The sequence below is a fragment of the Adelges cooleyi genome, unplaced genomic scaffold (genome assembly GCF_023614345.1).
Source record: "Adelges cooleyi isolate 19-005CV unplaced genomic scaffold, UGA_ACOO_1.1 ACOO_flye_CR_arks_rails_tigmint_CR_PRNA_2, whole genome shotgun sequence".
Lineage (NCBI taxonomy): Eukaryota > Metazoa > Arthropoda > Insecta > Hemiptera > Adelgidae > Adelges > Adelges cooleyi.
In genome coordinates, this window is record NW_026095860.1 from 12,247,900 (window position 1) to 12,275,610 (window position 27,711).

General features: G+C 36.8%; 1 protein-coding gene across 1 annotated transcript in view; it reads left to right on the forward strand.

Moving 5' to 3' along the window:
* Positions 1–27,711, forward strand: part of LOC126833620 (protein slit) — a 107,311-nt gene that overhangs the window by 74,002 nt on the left and 5,598 nt on the right. Inside the window, exons 4-16 of the mRNA XM_050565052.1 lie at positions 4,694–4,765; positions 19,557–19,628; positions 20,103–20,174; positions 20,267–20,502; positions 21,140–21,302; positions 21,398–21,469; positions 21,555–21,626; positions 23,535–23,606; positions 23,680–23,751; positions 24,393–24,464; positions 26,546–26,703; positions 27,234–27,384; positions 27,484–27,630. Of these exons, the coding sequence (XP_050421009.1) occupies positions 4,694–4,765; positions 19,557–19,628; positions 20,103–20,174; positions 20,267–20,502; positions 21,140–21,302; positions 21,398–21,469; positions 21,555–21,626; positions 23,535–23,606; positions 23,680–23,751; positions 24,393–24,464; positions 26,546–26,703; positions 27,234–27,384; positions 27,484–27,630 (1,431 nt within the window). The remainder of the gene's footprint in view (positions 1–4,693; positions 4,766–19,556; positions 19,629–20,102; positions 20,175–20,266; positions 20,503–21,139; positions 21,303–21,397; positions 21,470–21,554; positions 21,627–23,534; positions 23,607–23,679; positions 23,752–24,392; positions 24,465–26,545; positions 26,704–27,233; positions 27,385–27,483; positions 27,631–27,711) is intronic.

The following is a 27,711-nucleotide window of genomic DNA, read 5'->3' on the forward strand; positions in this document are numbered from 1 at the left end:
TTCGCTTTGTACAAGCGGATTGCGGAAAAGCTTATTGTTCGTCGCTTTCGTGCGACCAACTTTTCCCAGTCTTTGGTTGAGCTCCTCCGACTTAATCCCACACACACACTTGCCGTTGAATCGAACAAATACTAATTGCTAATTAATCGCTTGCCCGGATAAATCCCAACGAAAATCCTATACATGTCTAAGTTCTATATAGGTATTTATATTATATAATCCGGCCCGCCGTCTCTTCGACTAATTGATTGTTTTTTTTTATCTCTTGTTCGTGTTTTTTTTATCGTTTTCCCCGGCAAATTGAATGCCCGGCCAGGTGTTGTCGCAATGCGGCCTATAAGACGGAGCTATGCCGGAGGCACTGGCGTTGACGATAATCCTCTTAGCTGTTTGCCACCCTCTGCCGGCGGTTTTTATGGGCGAAGAAGCCATAAAAACCACGGGTAATTGGCCGTTTGACCGCAGATGTTCAGTTGATAATAATAATATTGAACAACGTGCGCAATACCAGTTTATATCACATTTTAAGTGTCCGGAGTAGTCCTGAAAATCGCAACACTTGTTGGTTACACACATTTCCAGCTACTTAAAAGAGACACTGTGGAAATCTCTTCGGGTCTTCGTCGGAGTACCACTTAACTACTTTTGTGCGACTCTCGACGAGTACTGTGGTCTAAAAGCATAACACTACAATGCGCTACAAATCAGGCTCTTAATAATTTATGCCGTGGTCGTTTGAAGGAAACATCAAAGTTTAATATTATATTTTATCCTCGAAGATAGAAAACAAAAATAAAAAATATTAATAAATAAATGTTTTTTTTAACTAATGACAGTTTATGTGAGTTAAACGTCAGACTTGATAACTTCACGGATGTACTTTAGTTTTGTTAACCCGTAGTGTCTTTATGGTACACATACAGTATAAATGAAAACAAATTATATTATCCTGTCTTGTGATTTTTTTATATTTTATCTCCCCAATTGTTCATTTTTTACGAGGAAGCACATCGACAAAGGGTGTAAACCATCAATTTCTCGTCCCTTCGCCGGATGTTCTTTCTTTATTTGACATTATTTTGCAATATCCAATTACAAACAAGCGAATACTGTGCGGCAAAGATAATTTTAAAAAATCAATTTCTATATCCGACTCGGTGTATACGCATATATAGCGTCTTAAGTATTGATGTGCCAAACGTTCGAGACCCGACCCTTTCGGCGAAACGAGGACCTTTTCGGTTATAGAATTGCAATTCGATAGAAAGTATTTGTTTCCCATAATCCCAATGCGTAAGAAACGCCCTTAAATAATTCCAGCTTCGTCGTTTAAGTGTTATTCCCTTATACATTATGCCGCGGACTCGGCGCCCTTGTACGTGTATTATATTATGTCTGTACTTATAAATATATATATATAAATACACCGACAGACCGATTTGATTGCATCACGAACACGGGTAATCGCTCGCACCGTAAAACAAAGAAACGCTTTCAATCGGATTGAATCCAGTTTAATGCACGTTACAACAACCGAGTACTCGATGTCGTTGCCGACCACTCTTCTCGCACAATCGATTCAGTCGTTTCGGAATGACTCATTACAAGTGCCGCAGTATATGTCTATAAACGACAAGAGAAAAAAAAGAGTCTTCAAACGCTAAAGAAAGGTCTAACTTGGTCAGCAAAAAAATGTTACGTGCGGCATAGACACTTTTTCGCAAAATTAATATTGCCACAATATAATATAGTCCAACCACACCGTAATCGTGTGTTAAAGACGCAACGAAGAAACCTTACAATGTTCCTCGTTGGGGCTAAATGCTGATTTTTTTAATAGAAAATTAAGGTGTAAATTCACAACACAAAGCAAATCTTTAGAAGGTAAAAGAAGACTATAAAATTAGTTATATTTTATTACATAATAAGTTAAAACTAGAAAAAAATTAACAACGTTTACAACACAAACAAAAATAAGCTTCCATAGAGGTGTGTTAAGCTTTACAAATAAAAAAGAAAATTTAAATCCGTGTGGTGAACTAACTCAAAATTCAAAGTAGGTAGCTCCATTGGGTGCCCCCCTACTGCATGTTATTCAAGCTATATTATTAATTTTCATTTTTTACTGTTCACCCATTTACTGTTGTGCATATATTTTGTATAGATGTAAATATAATATAATAAAGACATTTTCTAAAAAAAAAAAAATCCGTTTGGTAGGCATTATGAAAGTGACTTTGAGTTTTAGTCTTTGGTCGGCTGACATTGTGGTATTGTTTCTTAATACAATGAGCATTACTGATCAAGTAAGTGTAAACACAACATATGTATACTTGATCATTTGAACCAACAATTTGTTTATGCGATTAACCTTAAAGTCAGACTTGTGCGTTAATCAAATAAAACTTTATCTAAATATTCATCTAGATAATACATTGTTCAAGTGAAAAGTATTCGAATAGTTTCCAATCTTTTATTCAAATAATAAGTGCGGTTTCCAAGTAATTCGTTTTACTATAATTGTGTATAAATATAATATACAAATATATAGGTATATTTTATATTACGTATAAAATAAAAACAAAAATCTATGAATGCATGCTTGTATGTTTTTAGTATTGAATTATGCTAGAATAGTATGACCATTTTGTTACTCTTTACTCGAATATTTTTCTCTTCGAATAAATTGAAAAAAAATGTGCACAAGAAGGCCGTTATTTAAAAAAATATGGTACTTGACACTTTGGTATTTCTCTAAATTGTTTATTTTCTACCCGATGAGTAGGCTCCGTCTATGAGAGCATGAACAAATTTAAAAAGCAAATATACTTTGATTGTACTTTTAGTTTTAGTTAAATGTGTCAGATTTAATTGATGTGAAACCACTAAAATCAATGTGTCATTTTTTGAGATATGTAAGTCCTTATTTTATTGATAGTGCGGCATACTAACGTTGATGAACTAAAAGCTTCAAGTAAAATCAAATTTTAAAAAAAATTGCATTTTAACCTACCGCCCAACTACCTGACCTTACTGTTAGGTTTTTTTCCCGTCGTGGAGAGCTACTGACAAATTATATGATGTTATTATGTTACTTTTGTACTTTTAATGTATTTTTGTATACATTTTCCTATGTTTATTGTGTACAGAGAAAGGCTTTTAAAAGTTTGCTGTCTAATGAAAAAACATCCATATGCGCACCTAGAAAGTATGTTAGGTAAGTACAGTAATTAAGTTTATTAATCATCCAAGTTGATTTAAATTACGGGCCAGACGACCGACTTCAAACAAACTGGGTTGGTACTACTATAGCAACGATCAACAATACAAGTTTACAGTTAATAGTTAATACGGAATACCTACAGGTACAATACTCAAGACCGATAAAGTGGGTTTGAGTATAATATTATAATATATGTGTAGTATAGTGAAATACACACGAGTGGGCGGCTTGTACGTTTTAATTGCGCGAGAAAGGCAAACGCGAGTATGTAAAAAAAAAATGAAAAAGGTGTGCGGTACAGCGCGTTTATACTTTATATATATCTGTAACATAAAGAAGGACTCAACACGGCTGTCTCGGGGAATCTGCGAGCATCCGCAGAGGGCGACACAGAAATTTATGCGACCAGTCCAACAGCCGACAATTATTTATTCATTCCACGTTATAATATTATAATGTCATCTATCGCCGTCGGTTGTCGATTTGTCCGTAATTTTTTTTCTCTATCTCCGACCTTGGATTCCGTCTTGGCGAAATCTCGGTTTCACCGCGTTGAAATGATAATTTACAATATTATTCAAACACTTCAGGTACTCCTTGGCGGCAATACAAATTCAAAAACAGCCGGAAGACCGGTGGCTGCCCTAAAGTGTGTACACACACACACACACGCGGTATTCAGTACCATACAGCAATCGTATTTCTTGTTGTTGTCGATTTACTCGACTACTTTTGCACCCTCTATTTTTAATGACAATAATAATTGCGGCACGTGATCCGTACGCGGCCGGTATATTGCTTATGCTATACTCTAATTTCCACCACAAGAAGAAAATATTGTCATCACTATAACATACACACACGTTCCCCGGGCGAATAAAGCCTTAGGTTCAATAAAGTCGCGGGGTCAATATAATATGATGTTATATATTGGTATTTCGGGGTAAAACAACCGCTGAAATCTGACACGTCGGTGATTAATAGTTAGGTCTCCCGGTCGACCGTTGTTTTTGGCCAAAAATGTGTTATACCCTCCTCACCCCTCATCCCCTGCCCCCCTCAAAAAATATGAGTTGTCTGCACACGCGGTCTGTATATTGTCCGCAATTGGTCAACGTCGACTTTGATACATTAACCGACGGGAAAACCGTTTCAATCATATATATATATATATATATATATGGGTATGTATTATATAACAATAAAAATTGACCGACTGCGAATGACGTCGCACAAACGTGGAACGCATATATTAATATTATTATGATCGTTATATGTATGTATGTATACATAACAGAGTTTGAATATTCATAAAATATCACCGTGATCGATACACTCGCCGAAGACATCAGTCATACTACCGGTGACACGAAATAGCTATATAAAGTCTACATCATATTATGGCGCAGCTTTATACCGGAAATGTAGTGATAACTCGGTCATGGTTTAACTTAAATGTTTTTTTTGCAGACGGTTAAATGGAAACCAGCTCAAGGAAGTACCCGATTTGGCGTTCTCCAACAACCCTCAGCTGTCCAGACTGTAAGTATAAAAAAATATTATTTTCTTTCTTGTATCTTAGGTGTACAACTTTATATATACTTAGATCACAAATCGTAGAAGGAAGCAAATTTAATTTTGTTACCCTTTAATATGTTTAAATCGATACGATACCTTGCGGGTCTAGAGATATTGTACTCGGGGGCTCGGTGTGGATAAAAATCAAAACAAAACGTTGTCTCGTTTGGTTTTACTCAACAAATGATCAACCGCAAAACGATAGGGGACTCGATGGTATATTGAGGTATATGCAGGGAATTTCTGTGCGACCGCTGATTACACTACCGCGGATCCCGGCTGGTTATTGATATTTCGTCCGTGAAATCGGATTATGCGTGTATACGGTATATGTGTATCTGTATATCCTCTGCACGCCGCCGGTCGGTCCTCGTTCGCTGATTAATTACCCGCGGGCAGGCATTCATCCTTCCGTCTTCCGGGCATCCGACGGGACTCATTAATTCCAGGACGTCCGAATCCCCCCACATGAGCCGAACGAAAATCCCATACAAAAAAAAAGGAGCAATCAGAAAACAAAATACACACAACCCTTTTTCTTCTTAAAAAAAAACCAAAAAGTATATTAAGAAATAATTACCGTTTGTACAACGAATGAAATCGAATTATGATTACAGGCAGTCCACCTGGTATGGCAAATTTGTATTTTGTTAACGTTAGGGTACAATTATTTGAAAATTTACTTATCTATGGCGATAAAGCAAATAAAATCTTTAATTCGTTCTCTGTATGTGTGACAACAACTACACTCTGTTCTTATCCTGAACAGAGTATAGTAAATGATTCAGATATTTTCATAACCTTCGTGTCCACACCATGACATTCCAATGGGTAGGTACACCTTGTGAAATTAATTCAAACAACATATACTAATGCAATATCCGGATATCATCATCTGGTTGAATCTAAACAATACATAATATTGTTATTCATTGAATGTATCATCGTAGGTTTGTTATTTGTACAATATAACGCGTATATTGCATGTTAGCATTGATTTTAAAATCAACGGTATTGGGAAAAGACATTGTAGCTAGCTTCGTGGCAACACAATACTATATAATATTAAATTATAATTTATAATACTTCAGAATTCAATAATAGATGTATAGGTACGCTTCTGACTGTGCCTAACCGTCTCTTCAAGTCATATTTTCCGAACGCGCACGTTCTAACTAATAATCGTTTATGCTTTCTGTGATGTCATGGTCGTTTCATTGTTGGTTACTCGTATCGGTCATTATATACTTAATATAGGTAGATTGGCCTTTCTATTTACTTACTTACATCTGTCTTCGATACGACAAGAGGAAATATCTACCGATTTTTATCGTGTGACAGTTATTGGACGATCATGCGTATTATTTATTTACGGTAATGAGAATGTCTTTGACCCTGAGCACGACAAACGCGTATACTATAATAATAATAACTATTCATATGAAAACGTAGGCGGCTTGGGTGTTCTCAGTAAGCTAAACAGCTATAAACCAAGACGAACCGTGCCGTCGACGGTTTGATGGAAAATAATGTTTTTTATCCGAAGGATTTGTGACAAATATGTTTTTCCCGGAAAACTATACCAAACCTCGTTCTAATCGAAATCCGTTCTCGCGTAAAACACAACAAATATTTACCGAAGCCTATACTATATGTATACTTGTCGACACATCGACGTAGACATGGTACGTAGGTATATGCCAAAGTCAAAGAATGTAAATATAGAAATGAAAACTTAACCGAACGGTCAAACCTTTGGCCGTTGTCTATAGGGAAAAGTCCGGGAAAACTTGGACGTGTGCTTCGACATGTGTTCGATAGGCTTGTCACGTCAAAAGCGCGGCAAGAGTTCCAAAAAAAAAAAAAAAAAATAGGTAAAAAGTAAAAGTGAAAGTTAACCCTCGAAGGTGTTTAAAAGAAGCAAAAAAAAACCGTTCGCTCTCTTTTGGCTGGCTAAACGGACGAGCCTTTCATCCTTTGTCCCCCCTCTCCTCGGTGTACCCTCCCTTTCCCCTTCTCGGCCTACACCAACAGCGTACAAAAGCAGACGTGTTGACACTAACTTATTCGCCCCTCGAACGCGCGCGCCGGTACTCTACTTTAAAGTAGAACTTTCGCCGCCCCGGGCAACTCTCTTCCCGCGTATAGAAGGAATAAACCCAATTTGCCGCCGAATCTCACAAATCGGCCGTATTTATGTATACTATTTTATAGTCGCCGACTCGGCTCGTGTAAACTAATTATATACGTTCACATTATGATAATGCACCGACCGGGAACGGAATGGGGGGAAAAAAAAAGCGAGAGTAAGAGAGAGAAAACCCTGCTGCCGTCGCCCGTGTTACCGTTTTGAATCGAATTTTATTCCCGGCGACAGAGTCCTGTGGGAGTTCGGTACGGCGGCAACACGCCGGGACGAGACGCGTTAATAAAAGAAGAAGGTGGTATTGCCCGTGTGCTCGAGCACACAATTAAGCGGATATTAACAATAACGATAGTATTCATATAGTAATAATAATAACAATAATTGTCGGCACTCCATAGCGGAGGTAGTTAGGTGGTAGGTGTAGTAGTATAGGGAACTTTGGACATCCGTCTAATCGGTTAGACTTACTAAACAATGTCCCGGACCATCGCCATATTGTGTAAATAGTACCTATAGTCTGTATGACATTAGCAATTGCCAGCCCTTTGTCCGCTATCGAGATAATATAATAATTATTGTTCAAGTTTTTTTTTTAGTTTACAATTATGATTATTCTTTTGTCTCGCCCCCGGAATTTAATTCATTCGTGTGCTTTAACCGTGTGTGTCCTCAGTGTGCATTTTATATTATTTATTACAATTGTAGCATAATATCTTCCGCAACGGGAAAACGTTTGAAATAAAAAAACAAAAACGGGTTTAACTCTTTTTACTTAACATAATACAATTTTAACACGTACTATTATAATCTTCAGTATTTTTCTTTGCCTTATTTCCGTACGAGTGAGCTCGGCCATCCTAATCCTCACATCACGATCCTTTATTATTCTACTATTCACACATTCCTATGGCTTTGTTTATAACGTCCACACTCTCTCTTCTTTTTCGGTTGGGTTACCACTGCCCAGGGGTGGGCAAATCACTAAAAAAAAAAATGATGCTACAGTTGTATTATAAGTAATTACAAATATTGCAAGTTTGTAAAAAATTGATAACCAATAATGTCCCTAAACCTATTATAACGTTGTTACATTTTTATAAGGTAACGACGACACTACAAGTGTATTATTACATATACAAAATACTGATAATCGTTTATATTATACTCTTATTGTTGGTATTTTAAACAAACGACATAATTTAATTTTAACAGTTACTAATATGTTATGCTACACCCTTAATAATTGGTTTGGTAAATTTTCATTTTTTTTTTTACATTTTTTATATTAATCCAAACAGAAATAACTGCGTTGAGACACAACAAAGTTTTTTGAAAATATTTAAATAGGCAGTTAAAGTATTTTTAAAAATGTAACTATATTACTTAAATATTTTGTATTACCTTTACTAGGTATATCGTAGTTACATCGTACATAGTTATTAAAGTGTTTTTCTCGTAAAAATATTAGAAAACAGAAACGTTTTTTTTTTTTTTTACTACTGATCGAATGTGTGTTGTACATGTGTGTGTGTAAAATAAGAAAGTGTTAGACCAAACGCGGGCATTTAAATAATATGTTTTTAATCCTCGGTTATTGCGCTAAGCCACGGACCGTCCTGTTTTTTTTTTTTGTTGCTGGCGACCTCCGACGACATAATATTATCATCTCCAACAACGTCGTGTCAATTTTCTCACATACATATAATATTATATAGATCCTCTTCCTCGGGTCGGTTCGTAAAGTTAATACGTTTTAAATTGACGACAAAACATGCGTGGACGCTAATTTGTCGCCGGCATGTTCAATAACAATATAATCGAGTGGTGGTTTTCATCGTCGGCCAACTCAAGTGGAATGTAATGACATTACAGGGTGATTCATTATGGACGACACGCTCATTTTATCCTAATATAATCACTGTTTTGTAGTTTTCTCTTTGAAGACATTTTATTTTATGTGTGTCTTGTCCTTTGATGAACCACCCTGTATATATGAATAGGTATGATATTATATGGGCGGCAGACCGGTACGGACTGCAGCGACCGGACAGAATGCGCAAAATATTCAATCGAGAAATAAGAAATGGAAAACTGAGAGAAAATGCGCTAAGGTCGTGCCCGTGTGCGTCTGGACTCGGTAAAAGACTTGGGTAGAGAATAGCTGTGAATGCAAAATGCGTACGCGGTACAGAGCAATCAAAACGAAATTTTCGTCTGCGATAAGGACAAGCGGGAAAAAAATAAAAATATAAGGTTTTTATTTTTACGTGACCGGATTAAAACCCATTTGCCTGGACAATGGCCTGTCATTCTTATCACGTAACGCCTTTTGTAAATGGCGTCTTAACTCTTAAATGGACCCGCAGACGGATTAATTTCCTACAAAAACCGCATTGTCTCGGCAAGTTAATTTGGTCGGCCCAAAAGAGACATATAACAATACTTAGTCACAATATTGTGCGGACTGTGTAATCGACAAAGGTACAGCCTCATCACACTAACACATAATATACCTATTGGGCACACGGTTTAAGATGATTGGGTAATGTTTCGGTTGTCTTCATTTGTGAATCCGTTGAACTCAATTCGAACAAACGGATTGACAAAAACAGTATCACAGAACAGAAATTTAACTAATACATGATAAACGCTAAGATGCCTCTATTGTTAAGATTGCGATGAAAAAGCTATTATTCGGATGATGGTTTTATGTATAAGACAGGAGCCGGGCAGACGTCATGTCCATTGCGGAAGTTGTTAATTAGCAGATAACCGACCCGTAGATTTGCGATGATAAAGGGTTCGTTTTTAATAACCCAAACGCCGCCTCCCTTTGTTGTGTATTGTAAGGGTTAATTAGAGTGTTTGGAATTATACAAATTAAATGCCGCTAAGTAAAACCGCGCGTTTATTATCAACGAAGAGACGTTGTCGTTAAAGAAGACAAGTCCCCGACGGATCTGTCACGGGCAATACTGCCGGTCGACACGGAATACACCACTGAGGTCGTCCGTTTTTTATTTCCACGTTTAATGACATTTGTAGTTAATAAAAATAAATGTACGGTAATAATATAAAAATATATATCCATAATATTACGCCCGAGCATGCAAATCGAATGGCCCATTATGTAGAATATCATGTTGGCGATACGGGTGAAAGGGTGACGGTTTTAATGAGATGGTTTCTGAATGGTTGGACGTTCGATTGGGTGTAGTGTGCTTGGGAAAACGCTAAACGGACCGCCAGGTGGTAGCAAAACGGTGGAGGGATGATTTAGCCATGTACGAAAAAATCGAAGCATCAAATATTAATGGACCGAAAGAGTTTTGCTCGGCGCGCCTAACTTGTAACGTCCGGATGCCATTTTAATTGTCCAACGATATATTATATAGCCTTGTGATATCACGTGATCCGAATAACGAGCAAACTAAAGTTGATGCTGTAATAGTTTGTTGTTGACTGTCCTAGAACAGCTGTTACATCAAGGGGTCGCCCGGGGTCAGGCTTCGACCATTGACCACTAGCTCTGACACATAACCGAAAAAAGTTTTACCAAAAAACCGTTACGCTATTATCTGATAAGAGATATGTTGTACGTTCAACGTTCAAATTAGAACTAAATGATAAATTCAAAATAGTTTAAGGGCCCAAATTCTCTATGAATTGTTTAAGGCCAGATATTATGGAAACACTAAAATATTAGCCAGAAACTTGATATGTTTACTAGCCACCTTAGATACTAACTGCTTGTTAATATACTATAACTCCACCACTACTATACATTTATTTGGTACTTCAACGAGACATGAAAATGCTCTTTCGTGGTTGCAGACTCAGCTGAAAAACTTTTTAGTCACATATTTTGAAATTTTTGCTAAACAAAATAATTATCGGAAAAAAAAATTATAATTGTATAGAAAAAATACAATTCAAGAAGACCGCTATTCCAACGGTGTTTATTAATGTACTTTTTTCATTTATAGGTTTTGCCCAGCGACTCCCCCTTTACGTTCCTGGACATTAAACACAAACATCTTTTTATTTTTTTTTATTTCGGTACACCAAGAATTGTGTGCCGTTTTCGTCGTACAACGAGTTCGTATTCCCTGAGAACCTCGCGCAGCTCTTTTGGGGTGTGAATGATTGCCCCCGTGTGCACACGCACATTAATCGAGTAACTGTTGATTCCGGTAGGACCCTCGCCAAGGGATCAGATATGTATAATAATGTGTGTGTGAGTGTATATACACTTTCTTCTTGATTATACCAGTCGTCATCGTCGAACACAGGAGGGCTTTCCCCGATTTCCCAATGAGTCATACGGGCAAAAGTGCTTCCGGAAAATTGATACAAGAACCCCACGTCGGCCGGAGGGCCAAGGCACCCGGGGGTGAAAACCAATAGCAATAGTGATGGGCAATGGTCCGGAATTTCCATATTATATGCGACAGCGTGTATAGCAACAGTGTGACGGATAGGATTGCCGGAAATGAAACGCGCTCACGTTTCAACCGTATAACGGCCCGTGTAAACAATATAGGGTAAAAAATTTATATTTTTTATTAAAAAAAAAAAAACTAACGACCAAGCAGGTCGGTCGACGAGTGTTAGCCCCAAGTCCCCGAGCTTCGTGTGTCATTGTGTCAAGTTGTCGCAAAAACCGAGACACTGTATATATATATATAATATATAAGAAAAAGGGTTTGACAAGCGTAATGCTTATGTACGTGTGTGGCCGGCAGTCGCTATCAGTATATCAGCGCCACGACCTAGGCTAACACAGTTCCATTATAATATTATCAGAGTCAGAGTCGGACGACGGCGGCGCTTCGACGTCTAATTGTTATGTATATATAAAAATAAAACAATAATAACGAGAAAACACTTAAAATACATCTTTCGGATTGTATTGTTACTATTCACTTTACACCGAGAGGAATGGAAAAAAAAAATTGTAGCTGCGGCGGAGGCGACGGCGGTCGAGCCATTAGAGGGTTCGGCAAAGACCCTTGGCGCCTTCTTAATGGAATCCCAACGCGGTGGTATATGGCGTTCCTTTTGTACGTCTTCTCTTTACTCTACACGTGTTTTCTATCGGGTGACAAAACCTAGACGTTGCCCGCACACAAACAACACATTCACGGGCCGGTCCTCCTTACGGTGCACAGGTTATTTCTTTTCACACCCCGTAAAGTCCGGGCGCCGTTGAAGACAAGTGATGGGCGTAACGCGATACACACATTCGGGACAAAACGCAAATCGTTTGTGTGTACCACGCTCGAGTACGTTTTTATTTTCCATCGTTTCTTTTATCATCTACTCAATGGAACCACGTTCATCGTCGAACGCCCGCCGTTCCGTTGAAAATATTATATTTTGCGACTGCCAAACGTTCCAGTGTTTACCTCACCCCTCCCCCATACGTGGTAGTAAAACACCTAATCTATTCCTTAATATTATGTACATCAGAAGGCTTGAGAAAATAAAATAATTCTTATATTTACCAGCTGTTAACAGTTGGAAAATCATTAATCATCCTGTTTTCAATGCGAACAGAAGTATGTATTTGTACCTGCACACATGAAATATTATCAGATTCGGTGACTTATTCAATAGAACTATTAGCGAGTTGACGCTACCCGTATCAAAATTAAATTAATGTCGAAAATTTCGTTTTATTTTTTTATAATTAATAACATATTGTATTGATTTTTTTTTTACTAATAAATTGCGCCAAATATTTGTCACTATATCAGCGTTATGATATCAACATTTTAACATTTTAGCTATTTAAAAAGACAAAAACAAATGGAACAAGTGGGAAAAAATAGTATTTCTCTTAAACCGTTTGAATTTGTAATTCGATATTTAGACTAACAGAAATATAATATAAAACAATACTTTATGGGGCATAAAGGCTGAGCCCTTCGATTCCATTTAAATGTATAAATTATAATAACGACCACTTTTTTTTTTTAAAGGAATTCCAAGTGCACGCCAATAGTCACTTTCACACGGAATAAATATTTTTCCGTTTTGTACAGATCATCGTTTTTTTTAAACCAAACAAACGAACCCACGCGTTTAAAAAATTCTTTACGATAAAACCGTACTGGAATAACAACAACGTTAAAAAATAGAGTAACGCAAATATGCAAACCGCGCGCTGAACGTGTGTGTGAAAATTAGTAGTGTGATTGAATTTTTGCAATCCAAGCAAATACTCTGGAAATCAAAAAACATCTGACTTGCAAACAATCAATTGAGAATCGAGAAAATAAATGTTTTGCTGTAGATTTATAATAACGTTTATTTATTTGTAGCCTGTGGCATACATTTGCACTATGTTCGTATGATATTTATAACCTAATCGTTCAATACACGAACACCTCCTCTAGTAATAATTTTACTAGAGCCGTGCGCAAAATAATTTAGTATGATGTAATCAAACCAATCCCTTCGTCGACGAGGCCCGGTCGTATAGTAGTACAACGTGCGCAATATTATCATAAAGGAAAGCATCGCATGACTGCACAGCTATATTATAATATAAATACAGACACAACTGCAGCCGATGAATTATGAAAGAAAATTAATGTTGATACGCATTGACAACATATACACGCATAACAACACGGTGTAGTATGTATAGGGGTATGTTTGCATTTTAATATTGCAATTTAGTGACGTTCGAAAAAAGGGTCAGTGGTTGTAGTACGCATAAGGGGGTGGGGGTGGAGGGGGGTGTATTGTTCTTCTGGGTTCTTTAAATAAACATATATACACCGCATGGAGGAGGCCGTCGGCATGCGGCCGGTGACTCAGTGGTAAACCCTTCCAATCGCGGGGGTGGTGCAAGTAAAAATATTACACCTCCCCCCGAAAACAAAACGCGCAACGGCATGCACCCCCACCCCTTCCCCGTGTGTGCGTGTAAGTATAAGGGTGTAGTATAGGCGACTATGATTACACGGATCACCCGGATTTAATTTATCGTCTGGCTTTACAATTATTGCTACTGTCGCAGGGGATGCCGGAACACCGCCGGCGCTGACGTCACCTCTCTCTATGGTTACGCATATGGTTTTCGAGCGAAGGGGACTGACCGAAAAAAAATAAAATAACGGCGAAAAAACCTTAAGTGTCGTTTTGGGAAAACCGTCATTAGATTGGGGAAAAATGAGCCCAATCACACGTTTTCGGGGCAAGTTGTCAAAATCATGTCACCCGTGTCCGTACACACTGTATACACGGTGTCGAGTAGTTTTTTTTTTACTTTACAAATGTTTAACGACTTCGATGTCACATTTACAACCCTGTATAGATACTAAATAGCGGCTGATGAAGGAAACGGGACACTCGTGCGATTTGATTAGACATGAACAACGGCTCGTTCGAGTAAACAGTTGGAATTCACAAAAATTCCAAGTACCAGTTAATAAGTACTTGTTTTTTATTTATACTATTTATACTATCACTGATCTCAGTATTAAACAGAACGCGCGTTGTCTATATTTTTACCCCCCTCCCAACTTAGTTATTTTGATAGCAACTTTTAAGTTTTTAATGGTAACGCATACCTACGTTTCATTGACTTTTTAAATTGAGAATAATGTAGGTACTAAACATTTTGACTGTTCGATAACCAGTTTCGGACAACTATTTTTGAAGTTTCAAGTTTAGGGCAGGAAGAAAAGTGGAGTGTAGTAGTATTTTTATCTGCGCGCACTTCCCCTCCCGCCCTAACTTTTAAAAAAGTCGTCCAAAACTGGTCTCATCAACCAGTCAAAATTGTTAGTACATTATTCTCAATTTTAAAAGTCAATAAAATGTATGCGTTAACATTCAATTTAAGTTCAGAACAAAAAAATAATAATACAATACGAAAATTTGTTTTTTAATTTAATTACATTTTTTAACAATAATAACGACTGGGAAATTGTACAAGAACCGCGCCAGTTATTCGAGGTGTAGCTTTTATAAATATTTTAATGGATCATTTAAAACAGATGAAATTTGCCTGTAGACGCGGGAATGCGGAAATAGTTCTCAGCGTCCGTCGTTATTTCCGACTTAAATTACAATAAAATAACTATTAAAATACCATTAAAAGACTAACGTGGTAGTTCAACAGTATAGTTACAGCGAACGTGGAAAATAAGACTACTCTTGGGCGTGTGATCATTATTATTATATATTTTTTTTCTTGCTCTTGTTAGCCGCGTGTAACTCAAAGTAGATGAAAATAACTGAACCGTTGACATGGAAAACATCTATATATATACATTGTATCGCTCTACAACTTTTCCACTTTAACGCCGAGCAAAGTTTAGAATTCGTGGCTCGCTCAGCTCTGTTGTTATCGTCCGTGCAAGTCGCTTTTTATAATATTTACACATTAAAACACCTACCGCGCACAACCGTGTATCGACGGCGGGTATTCCAGAGTTACTACTCTCAAAGCAAAGCTGGGGGAACGCCGCTCTTGAAGTCACTAAACTATGTCAACCTCCTCCGGAGGGCGGCGTGCCCTTAAAGCGTGAAAATTGTTTTCATTAAAAACCGCTATTAAAGTAAAAAAGTCTACCCGCATCATATTATACACGTGCATGAAAAATTACATATAGTTTAACCGACGCACGAGGACAGATTTATATATATATTCTGACTTTGGAAAGGGGTACCAGCGTGACCCTCGAAGCCAGTCGGTTTCACGTACATTAGTCACTTTTGTGGATCCATTAGCAGCGTCGCCCAGCTAGATCACGTGTTGCGCATAAATAATCATATTTCTCGCATAGCTAGGTGCATCTTCTTCTTCTTGCTGTTGTTTTCTTTTATTTCCTACACACAAACCAACCCGCCGCGGTACGTGAAGAATCGTTTTAAACAATAGACGACCCTCTTGGAACAACGACACAGGTTAGGTACTATAGGTATTAGGTACGGTAAAGGGGTGCGGTTTGTGGATGACGAAAAATTTGGAATCGACAAACGCATTCTTTCGACCCTCGGTAGAGCATATTATTATCTTTAGTGTGGTGCCGGTGACCGGTAATCGTCGGGCAGACACCATTGTTATGAAATATTATTATACTTATAATGATAATAAGATTGCCGCTGACAACTTAATAATCGCACCGTGTCGCGGTTGTAAAATAGGTTTTTTTAATAACACATGTTTCAGCTCAGTGGAAAACCAAATCGAGTATATGTACCACGTGCTAGCTTATGTATTATTTTTGTATACTCTACTCCGGCACGGTCTATATAATATTATAGGTAAACAACAAAATGTATTTTCAATCTTATTACATGTTATATAATATATGTATGTACGACCGAGGCAATACCGCGAAAGCTGCTCGCGCGAACCCTACACTTTTCGGTACTTTGTTTTTTATATTTTTCTTTAAGTTTTCACTAGAACAATGCATTTTTAATGCGACAACGGTGCTGAAATCCGTCTGGCGGGTGTCGCTTGTAATTTTCACTTCACACGGCGTAAGACATGTAATCTAAGCTCTTTTTTTTTTTACCCCAAAACACTCGTCGGTTACTCGTGTGTAGGTCCATAAGAGGATTTACAAAGTATACATATATACGTTAGCCGGACGGACGTCCCGGACGGGTTTAAAAGAACCGTAAAAAAGTTAACATTAAAGGTTGAAATCAAAGTATAATACAGGGTGACCACACGCAGGTGTATTTTACTTTGCATCTAATAAAAAATACAATCTCAATTTTCAGGCACGGATTTTCAGCATTGTTGTAGTTGGCTATTGATAACGTTTAATTTCTGTCGGACGAGTAGCACACACTAAAGTTAATTGCCCGTGTCCGACACATGGCCGATTAATATCCGACAACCTGTCGCTGTGTTGTGTAACGCAAAGCGGATTAGCCAGAGAATAATTATGGGTTTGCTCGGCGGACGAAAACTATCGCTGGCGTTTTAACATAGTATAGTTTCTTACTTGACACATTATCTGATTAACGCAGTAATAAACCGGCCGTAAATCATAACGTCGTACTCGATTTATAGGTAATAAATAAACCTATATTGTAATTTGTCCAAGCTGTATTATAGCCGCTCCGTGTAACCCATGTTTTCTTTCGGTCATTACGAACCCAGCGAGTGTGATATAGTGCAGTTGCAATAATATTGTAATACTTCACTAGTTACTACTTGTAGTGCTCAGTCAAGCTACAGTAATTTCTCCGGAGTTCCTTCTTTGCTTTACCGACGTAGTGTCATTATAATCAAAATTTTTATCGTTAATCGAATATCTTTAATAAAACTGCCACGCGAAATGTCTAATTCCTAAACGACAAAATAAGATCCCCAAAAGTGACTAGGCAGTATCAATAAAACCCATCTGCTCATCGCCAACGATGAGCCCTGAATTAAGTGATCCGAGCAAATATTAAATAATTAGTAAAACCTTTATTAACTACAGCATTAAAATGTATTTAATATGATTTCTAATGTTAATTCAATCTACATTATAGTTATTTATGATAAAATATGCAATATGTCTTTGAATTTAGTTTGAAATATTCTGAATTGGCTATCACCGCAATATTTCAAGTGCTTATCAGAAACAAACCTAATCAACGTTTTTTAGGGGTAGAGCTTTTTGTACAGTACCCAAAGCCAACATTGATCACAAAATAGTTTGATAGACAGATATGAATGTAATATGGTAGGATCAACGATGAGGTTCTGTTTGGGATTCAGATTTTAACCAATCCGTGCTAAGGAACGGGTTAAAATAATGTGAATTAAAATAAGTACTAGAAAAAAAATATCAATGGCAATAACTAATATGTAATTGCGGCGTTCAAACAAACCAAAGTGATTCGACGATTCCAATGATGGATGTTGTTTTGACCGTTACTCACGGCGGCGATTTCCGGTGAATCACTCCGCCCTTACAAAGTGGTACCCACCGCCCATAATCGCACATGTGACGACCGCACATAATAATAATAATATCGTTTCTTCATCACATACACATCGGCCCCCTTCTTTAGCTCTCTCTTAGAAAACGCCGATTGTTGTTGGCCGTCCCCTATTTTTCCAGAATGATTATTATTGCCCGCAAAGCTGTCACCCCGTCGAGAGTCTCTCACTCTCTCTCTACGTCTTCTCCCCCTTCAATATATATATACATATAAAAATATAAATTCTTCGATTAATATGAAGGTGTGCGTGAATCACCTACTCCGATCAGTCATCGCTTATTTTTAACGGCGGCTGTGGCGTACAGAGAGAGGCGACAAAAGGAACATATATACATATGGGGTCCGTGCCCGTCTGAGGGTCGTGTGCCGAAATGGAGATTACAAACGCGACAGGGACGACTGAAACTTTCATAATATACAAACGGCTGCGATATTATACTACTGGAATGCCCCGTGTATTATCATATAGATTACATCACAGCCGAGGTTTCCCAGGAGACATGTAGGATTCTCGTAATAAATGAAATGTACAAAAAAAAAAACCCCGTTCGAAAAGGACTTTGACTATGGTCGTTAAAACAGTTTTGTTATATATTTATAAATATTTTTTTACTACAACCGATGCGGCGCTTTGATTTTTTTTTAGTTTTTTTTACAGTAATAATAATAACAACAATTGACACAGACGTTTGCGGATTTCGTGTTTTGTCTTAATGACGTTATTATTCGCGGGCGTTATTTAAAACGCAATTAAAAAAAAAAAAAAAGGAACGGTGTTGCCCGAAGACACACTTCTTGACGGGGTAGCGCTTAGCAATTAACAAAAAAGAAAAAAAAAATACCGATTCCCTTTAACGCTTCTTTTGATTTTACACAACGTTGTTTCTGTACCTTTCTTACCAGTAGCTGATTAAAGCTGTAAAAATAAACGTTTCTTCGCTAGAATTAAAAAAATATATATACATAAACCTATTGTTCTGTTTACATATTGTGTTCATTTTGCGAGTACAGGTATTACCTGTACGATGTCGATTTTCATTTTTCATCGCTTATACACTAACCGGAAGCGTTTTTATCCGGCACGTTAGCGTTAGCGTTTTTTTATTATATCCAGGTGAAGAGAAAAACTAAATAAATACAGGTACTCTGTCCTACGAAAATCTGAGGCGTTATATTGTTGTATATACACGGTGAAGCGTTAAGTTAATTACCGGTAGACCTCGCCGACCCCGGGGATGTTCTCCGGCAAAAAGTAAAACGGATCAACGGAAAACCTAATCAATTTAATAGCAAAACCAAGTATTTTTCTGATTTTCCCGCTAGACTCGGGGGAATCATGAGAAACACCGCCCCAGACGTCAACAAATCTATTAACAATATAATAATATAGTATATGCCGTCGCCTTATGGCCGAATACGTCGTGAATAAAATATAAAAAAATTATTATCACTTGTAAATTATTATTATTACAAAGAAATAGTATTGTGTTGAAATATGGCGACGACATTTGGAAAGCTGTCGTTAAATGTTTACTGTGGTATTTATTAAACTACTTATAATTCAACTTCGTCCTCGACAAGCATTTTATCGATGAAAATTAAATACTAACGGATTTTTTTCTGAATGTTTTCTTACAGGGATTTCAGTCACAATCAACTGTTGTACATTGGAAAGAACACGTTGAAAGGTGCTCAAGCTCTGAGAACTTTGTAAGTATACAAAAAAAGAGTAATATAATAAAATATAATATTATACATAAAAAACCGCACAACGGGTATATTAAAACTTATTAATATTAACTTGTTGGAAATTTAATTTCAATTTATATGAACGCTTTTTCTTTTCTTTTTGGTAACACTTGTTTCTTATTGTACATTATGCTGTTCTGTTGTATTGTGAAATCATTTTCGCCGGAGGGTTTCTTTTATGTTTTTTAATCGACCGCCGTGGAAACGTCTGCGGGAATAAAAAATAAATAAATTCAAATAACCCCGTCCGGCAACCACGGGGTAAAACTTTTTTGATACACATTATTCTTCGTTATATATCCTACCCTTCGTTCGGCGGTTTCAATAACCACTGCCGCTCCAAGAATAATGATATCATTTTTTTTCTCTCTTGATAACGCCAACGATACAATATGTTGTACCGTGTACGTTATTGTGGTCTTGATTTGTTTACAGGTTGATGGACAACAATCGTCTGGTCTGCGTTGACGAACAATCCATTAAAGGACTCAAAGACTTGGAGATACTGTAATTACATGCTCACAACTCTAATCAAAAGTTTATGTTTTAATCGTGTTTTTAATTTTTATGATATACTATTATTGTGTTTTCTCCGGCAGAACTTTGAACAACAACAACCTAACTACATTGCCGGCCGGTCTGTTTTCTGATCTGTACCGTTTGCGAAACGTCCGGTTGTCCGACAACAAGTTTCAATGCGACTGTTCTCTGGATTGGCTTTACCAGCAATGGCTACCAAGAATCCCCAGGCTCGGTTCGTCCACTTACTGTCACGGGCCTTCAAACATGGCCGGGTTGCCACTGTCCGACATGCATAAATATCACATGCAATGCGGTAACTATATATCATATACTTGCAATGTAATATTTCAATAGTATGTTATTACGCCCAAAAGATAATACGCCATTTGCACAATTAACCCCTAAGCTCCAGAACTGTTTTGCGCGGGAAAAGTATATAAGGCCAGTATTAACAGTAGATTTACCAAATTTTCACAATATTTAGAGAAGAACTTTATCTATGGGGTATTGTTTTTATTTTAAATACCGCCCTCGAATTCTTGTCCTCTCCAAAACCATTTTTCGCGGATAAATAACGGGTGGGTAGTGTCCTCTTAATTCTTTTTTTGAGTTATCACCATAGGCAGAGGCTAATTGATTGGGTTTTTATTAAAGAACTCGGCTATCGCTTTTGTCTTCGATGAGCTCATAATGTCCACTGTGCTTGCTAAATAGCCCCAAAGCATCAGTCCCCCCCCCCCCGTTGGTGCAGTTCAGTTTTTTTTAATGGGAAAACACAAGACCTTTCTCGGCCGTGTGATCTGCTCACAACATCTCGACCATAGGTCGTCCGCGTCTTACCTTATTTAGTCGTTACTGCGCTGACACGAAAGCGGTCGATTAGAACGCTGTTTTGATATTTCAAAAAGGCCTCGTTATGTGTAACTTACGAGCATCTTTTTAACGTGCAGACGGTGATTTCAACGGTCAAACCGTGGAATGCGGTCCCGGAGTCGAGGATCAAAAGTCCTCGTGCCCGACCCCGTGCACTTGCGAAGAGGGGGGCATCGTCAACTGCAGAGAGAAGTCGTTGACCAAGGTGCCGACCAAACTGCCGGAGGACATCGTCGAACTGTAAGTCACGGTGTACAGCATTTCGCGCTATCGTTGTCTTACATTAGTATTATGGTTGTTGAACGCTTTATGATGGTAATAATTACCGTTTGCAGGAGACTCGAGCAAAATCAAATCACCGAAATCCTACCCAAAGCTTTCGTCAAGTACAAGCGGCTCCGGAGAATGTAAGCCCCGCTACAACAACACACTAGCCCCCCCCCCCCCGATGACCGTTTGCTCTAAAACATTCTTGTATTTTACATGTTGCAGAGACCTGAGCAAGAATCAGATAACCAAAATATCCGTGGACGCGTTTCAAGGACTCAAGTCGCTGACGTCATTGTGAGTATATAAACGGCCGGCAATAATACAATGTGATTAACAACCCGAAACGTGATGGTTGCGCTTTTTTCGCATACCCGACAGTGGTGGTAAAAACGATTTTACAATTAATGGAAACGTTCGGTATTTGAAGCGGTGTTGATATATTACTATATTATAGTTCCGGGTATTTAGTACACGAACTCCTGAAGTATAGAGTAAAACGCTCTCTTGGTAAATTCCTTAACAAACACTGAAGGATTAAAAAATATTTATATATATAAATATATAGACTTAAAATATCAACTTCTTCGTTTTTTATTAAATAATCTTATAGCCTAATCAAATTAACTAAAATATGAAAAGAATATTAAAATAACTAGATAAAAGTTTGACATACATGTATTTAAATACTTTTTAAGTTTAAAAAATGAAAAAATGTAGAACATAAATTCAAGTTCTAAATAAAATGTTAAACTCGTTTAAGTATGCTATTCGCATGTATTTTTTTAACTTTAAGTAGTTAAATATTTTTTTTAATGTATTTTCCACTGTTACTAGATATAGGTAAACAAAATTACCACCATTTCTAAAATAATAATAATGTAAAATATAGCGCTAATATATGTGTAAATATACGTATAAATTTAAAGGGCTACCTTCATTTTCCACGTCTAAAAGATTGAATGTTAAAATAGACTACAACAAAAAAAAAATCAAATGCAAACTGAAACATTATCCATACAGCACAGAGATGAAAATAGTTGGATTCTCATGACTAAGTTTTGACCAAACGTATGGGCAGGGGAAAAGTATGGAATTGTTTTTATCGGTGCAGTTTGATAAACCGGACCGTAAGCTACAGGAATAATATATTTGTAAATTTGGCTTTTTCATACAAATACTACTGCCATGGGCATCGCGTCGATATTCGTTAATGCCGGAGTGGATATCTAACTTGTTTTTGGCTTACGGCCAATAATAATAACTGCCGACGATGGTAAAAAAAGTCATCCCATCGTTTTGTATTAAAATATCACCTTTCGCCCTGAAGGCGATTTTCTCGGTAAAAAATAAAAAATAAATGTAGTATTTTGAACGGTTTCCAAATCCGCCAAGAGCTTCGTTTTCCCTCTCTCTCTCTTTCTCTCTCTACAGTAAATCTGCATTGTACTTGTTCGGCCGATATTATAATATATGTAAAATCCATTAATGCCAATACCAGGCGGCGTGTAAGTTTGCTGGGGACTTTTTATCTCCAGACTGGCCGGCAACTGAACGGTGGCAAAAAAAAAATAATCACAATTACTCCGCTTATCTCGTTTACTGGCGAATTAAACCTATAAAGCACTCGGCTTGGGTAGACGGCAGTCCCAGTCATAGCAAAAGGGAATGGAAATATGTAACTTAACAACCGATCAATCGTTTTGGTTATAACCATACTTTTATTTTAAAAACAAACGGAAAACCCACTGATAGAAAACATATCAAAATATTCAAACGTGTCCGTAGACTTATTTACTTTTTTAAGTAGTCCAAAATCTACGATTCAGTCAAGTCGTCAAAACGTATTTTAGATCCCTCCACGGCAACTTCAATCAGCTGATTCTTCTCCCCCCCCCTCCCAAAAAAAAATCTTCGGTTTTTGCCAGCTCATCGTCCCTTATAAAAATATTTGTCCGCTTTCAATAAATTATCGTTCCTTGCACCAATGGATCTTTCTTAACAAGTGTACTTAAGTGCCTCAAGTGTACAACACCCTAAAACAGTTATTATTTCGAAATTTCTATACATACGAGTATATATTTTTCAACCACACATATTCTTGGCAATTCTCTCCACTCTGAGACGGAGTTCTAATCTCCTCTCTTGACTCCTTGGATACCAAACTTATATAAAACTAAATTGCGTTTTTTTTTACCCATTTAGAATGCTGTACGGCAACAAAATCAAAGACTTGCCCGGTGGCGTTTTTCACGGTCTGACTTCGTTGCAGCTGCTGTGAGTGTACAAAAAAAAACAAAATGAACCCGACTAAACATGCGTATAATGTATTTTGCTTATTCTTTTCCAGACTCTTGAACGCCAACGAAATATCCTGTATAAGAAAGGACGCGTTCCGAGATTTGCACAGCGTCAATTTATTGTAAGTACACATATAAGAGTGTGTAATATCTGACAATACCTAAACGCAATATTGAAAAGGAGAGAGCGTTTATTAATTTTTCCCGCTTATAATACTATCACAGTATATATATATATGTGTATACAGGGTGCCGTGTAAGTTCTAGAACGTCTAAAAAAACGACACCAAATCTAAAGAAATTGTATACAGACTGTACCGCTAGTGTTAAGCCGGTGTAGGGCAAGGTGCCCTCGGGGGGGGGGAGGGGTATACTCGGATTACCTGCGAAAACAATCGGGCTTTGGGATTTGCACAGGGACTCGTTGAATATTCATGAATGTACATAATGTTCTCTCGTCTCCGATATTCAATATGATGGTTGTCGCCGTTTATACACACTCTCAGTACATACAGTGTTTTTTTGTATTATTACTATTAAAAGCGATCCGGACCAATGGATTCGATTCCGGCGTGGTCGGTATTTATTAATAATAGTAATAATGCTTTTATCGGGCCGCGTGCCTTTGCGTTATTTAAATGCACACACCACGAGTTTTTGGTCGGGACTCGGGACCTTTTTCTTTTAGCAGATAACCAAACTTGAGAGCTGTAGTCGACTTAACACATAAATCCTAAGCGACTATAATATGTTGTTTTTCTAGGTCACTGTACGATAACAATATCAAATCGCTGGCAAACGGAACGTTCGACTACATGAGAAGCATACAAACGCTGTAAGTATAAATTTATTTTTCTATTTGGTTTTTTTTTCATTATTGTTTTCACGCCAAGATGTACACAATTTATTATTCCCGCACGACAATAAATTCGACGTTTAATTAACATTTTCCTCGATGCCCTATTAAACACTGTGTGCTGATCACACGTTGGTCTGGACAATTTAATCATATTTTAAATTCTCCAGTTTTCCTAGAACATCAACAAAATGGACAATTTCGAATACGATTTCAATAGACTGTGAAAAAATGAAAACATTTTAAAAATGTATAATGTATATAAATGAATAATAAAAGATACAAAATATGAATGAGGGTGTGGTTAAACGGAAGGATTCCCAGCGAGAGTAGAAAATTAATTCAACTCAATTCAATATGATCGTTTTCTTTACTAATAGATGAACTTACAAGAGACGTATATAGGACGAGGAATCTTGGTGACTATTACTTGCGGTCGATGTAGTAGTTTTAGTGGATGAAAGTATACAGAAAAGTTAGAAATTAAAATTGTAGCAAAATGGATTTAGAAAAGAGCAGAATATTTAAAGTTTAAGTTTACAATTAACGTGTGGATGACGTATAGAAAACTTGTTATTCTTGGAGTACGAATATAGTAAAGAAATTCAAGAATTTTGAAATTAGTTATGCAAGAGAACGAACAAACTGGATATGATGGAGCGGTGTTTGTGATAAAATAGTCCCTACCATTTTGAAGTTTATTTTACAAACGTATAACGACTGATAAAATATTATAAACACGTTTGTGAAAATAATTTTGTGCTTGAATATTAATTTTTAAATACTGAGCGTTTCAAATTTTAGACTTGACACGTTATTCTTGAACACAAACTTATTGAACTATTAAAACGACAAAGATTCGAAACGACACACAGACAAAAAGTGATTCATATTTTTATTTATAAATCATATAAAATCGTACGCTGTTCATATTGTTAACTTGAAGTGTCCTATTCAGAATGTTAGATTAATTTGTGTAATTATGAGCAGTAATTTTACGGTCATTTTTATTGCTATCTAGGGTTATCGCCCTATTGAGTTTAATTTTGTCGCAGCAGCTATGTAGTTATTTTCTAACATGACAATACGTTTAAAATTGAACGGTGAAAAATCGTCGTTCGACGAGAACAATCGCGTTTTATGTATTGAAATATATTAAATCTCTGCCCGAGGGAACAAGCTTTCATGAATAAATTAAATTTTCATCGACTTAATTAATGTTAAAACTCCGACGGTATTGAATACCGCCTCGGAGGCCGAGGAGCGACTTAAACCGTCCCCGGTGGACGGTAAAAAAGTAACAATCAGAACACACCTTAAAGTGTTTTTTTACGCCTTTAAGTCTTATGGTAATCTTGTGGCGCTGTGAAAAAAAAAAATAATAATACCGTTTGACATTTGCCGGGGCAACCGTGATCCAAATCTATGCGGTCAGGTATTTTTCGCCACCAAAAATAAACGACAGGCTTAAAAACAAATTAATTCAAATACCGCCCGACCGCATTTGCATTTATTTCAAAAAAAAAAAAAAAAAATCGTTAAAACGAAAACGTCAGTCTACCCTCAAAAAAAAAAAAAAAATTATAATAGGATGATGAACTTTTAAAAAAACCCAATGTATATATGTATATGAACTGTACTTAAATCTCGAGTGTATTCGGAATTTTTTTTCGCCACCGGGCGGATATTTACTTCCGGTTTCCTGTTCATAACGAGAAATACGGTCATGAATAGTCGCGCACTGTATTAGCATCGAAAAACTTTAGTCGTGAAAACTTTCAAGTCGAAAAATATCATTTCCTTTCGTCATAAATAAAAACATCTTGAAGTTCGCTGCCAGATGTGTCCTTCCATTATTATTATTTTTAGACAACCGTCTTTTGTCTGTGCCATTGTTTGCTGTGATCACTCCGTTTGGATTTAATAGCCGCATCAAAACAATCAAACTTTGGCCAAGACGACACTCGATATGATAAAACATAATATTATTATTATTAGTGTTACCACCGCCGAGGCAAATGGAATACAAACTTAAATACCGGTCTTGTTTATTATTTCAGGCATTTGGGCAGAAACCCGTTTAGCTGCGACTGCAACTTGCGCTGGTTATCAGATTATTTGCATAAAAATCCAATCGAAACGTCGGCCGCACGTTGCGAATCGCCGAAAAAGTTACAAAAACGAAGAATTGATGGACTTAGCAACGACAAATTTAAATGTAAGTCCACTGGGATACCGCAGCTGCAGTTATTACTATACAACAGTAACAATAATTACTAGCACACACTAATAGTAATGGGTTTTACATCAGCTATCTACTTAACATTAAAAAAATAAATAAAGATTATCCATTAAAAAACTAAATTTCAATGTATACATTAAAAAAGGAACATAACGCCATTATTTCGGAGCTTAAATAATTAACAATACCTACTTGTCGAGTCAAAATACTTTATTTATCTAAACATTTTTTATTAATGTAGATTTTTTTTAAAAACAAGTCATAGAATTTTACAAAACACTTCTGTAGCTCTAAATAAAAATATAAAATTAAAGTAAAAACATTAAGAATTACAATTTACAACTCTTACTTAGGATAAGTAATGGTTGTTAGCCATATACATGTGTCAGTTGTAAAGTGATTAAAAATAACACCTATATGTTATTAATTATTTTAAGGAATCGGTATTAATGGTTAATTGGAAACTTAAAATTAACAATTATATTTTTAACTATTTATGAAAATAGGTATCGATGACATTAAAACTAGAGGCGCAGGCGATTGTTTTGCCGATAGCTTATGTCCAGCTAACTGCACTTGTGACGGCACAGTTGTGGATTGTTCGGCAAGATCTTTAACCGAGATTCCCAAGGATATACCGATTTACACAACCGAATTGTAAGTAAATCATGTAGCTAAAAGACAATAAACGTGTATCAGTATTAAACTTGAACAATTAAAAGTAATTTTTATATATTTTTATTTTTTATTCTCAAGGATTATGAACGACAACGAAATCGGAAAAATCAAATCAGACGGACTGTTTGGCCGACTGCCCAATCTTCAAAAATTGGAAATGAAGAGAAATATTATTAGCAGCGTGGAAGCCAATGCTTTCGAGGGTGCCATTAAGTTGTATGAGCTGTAAGTATGCCCACATCTGCTTAACGAACAATTCGCAGTAAATAATTTAAACGGATATCGAATAACATTGGACTTAATTCT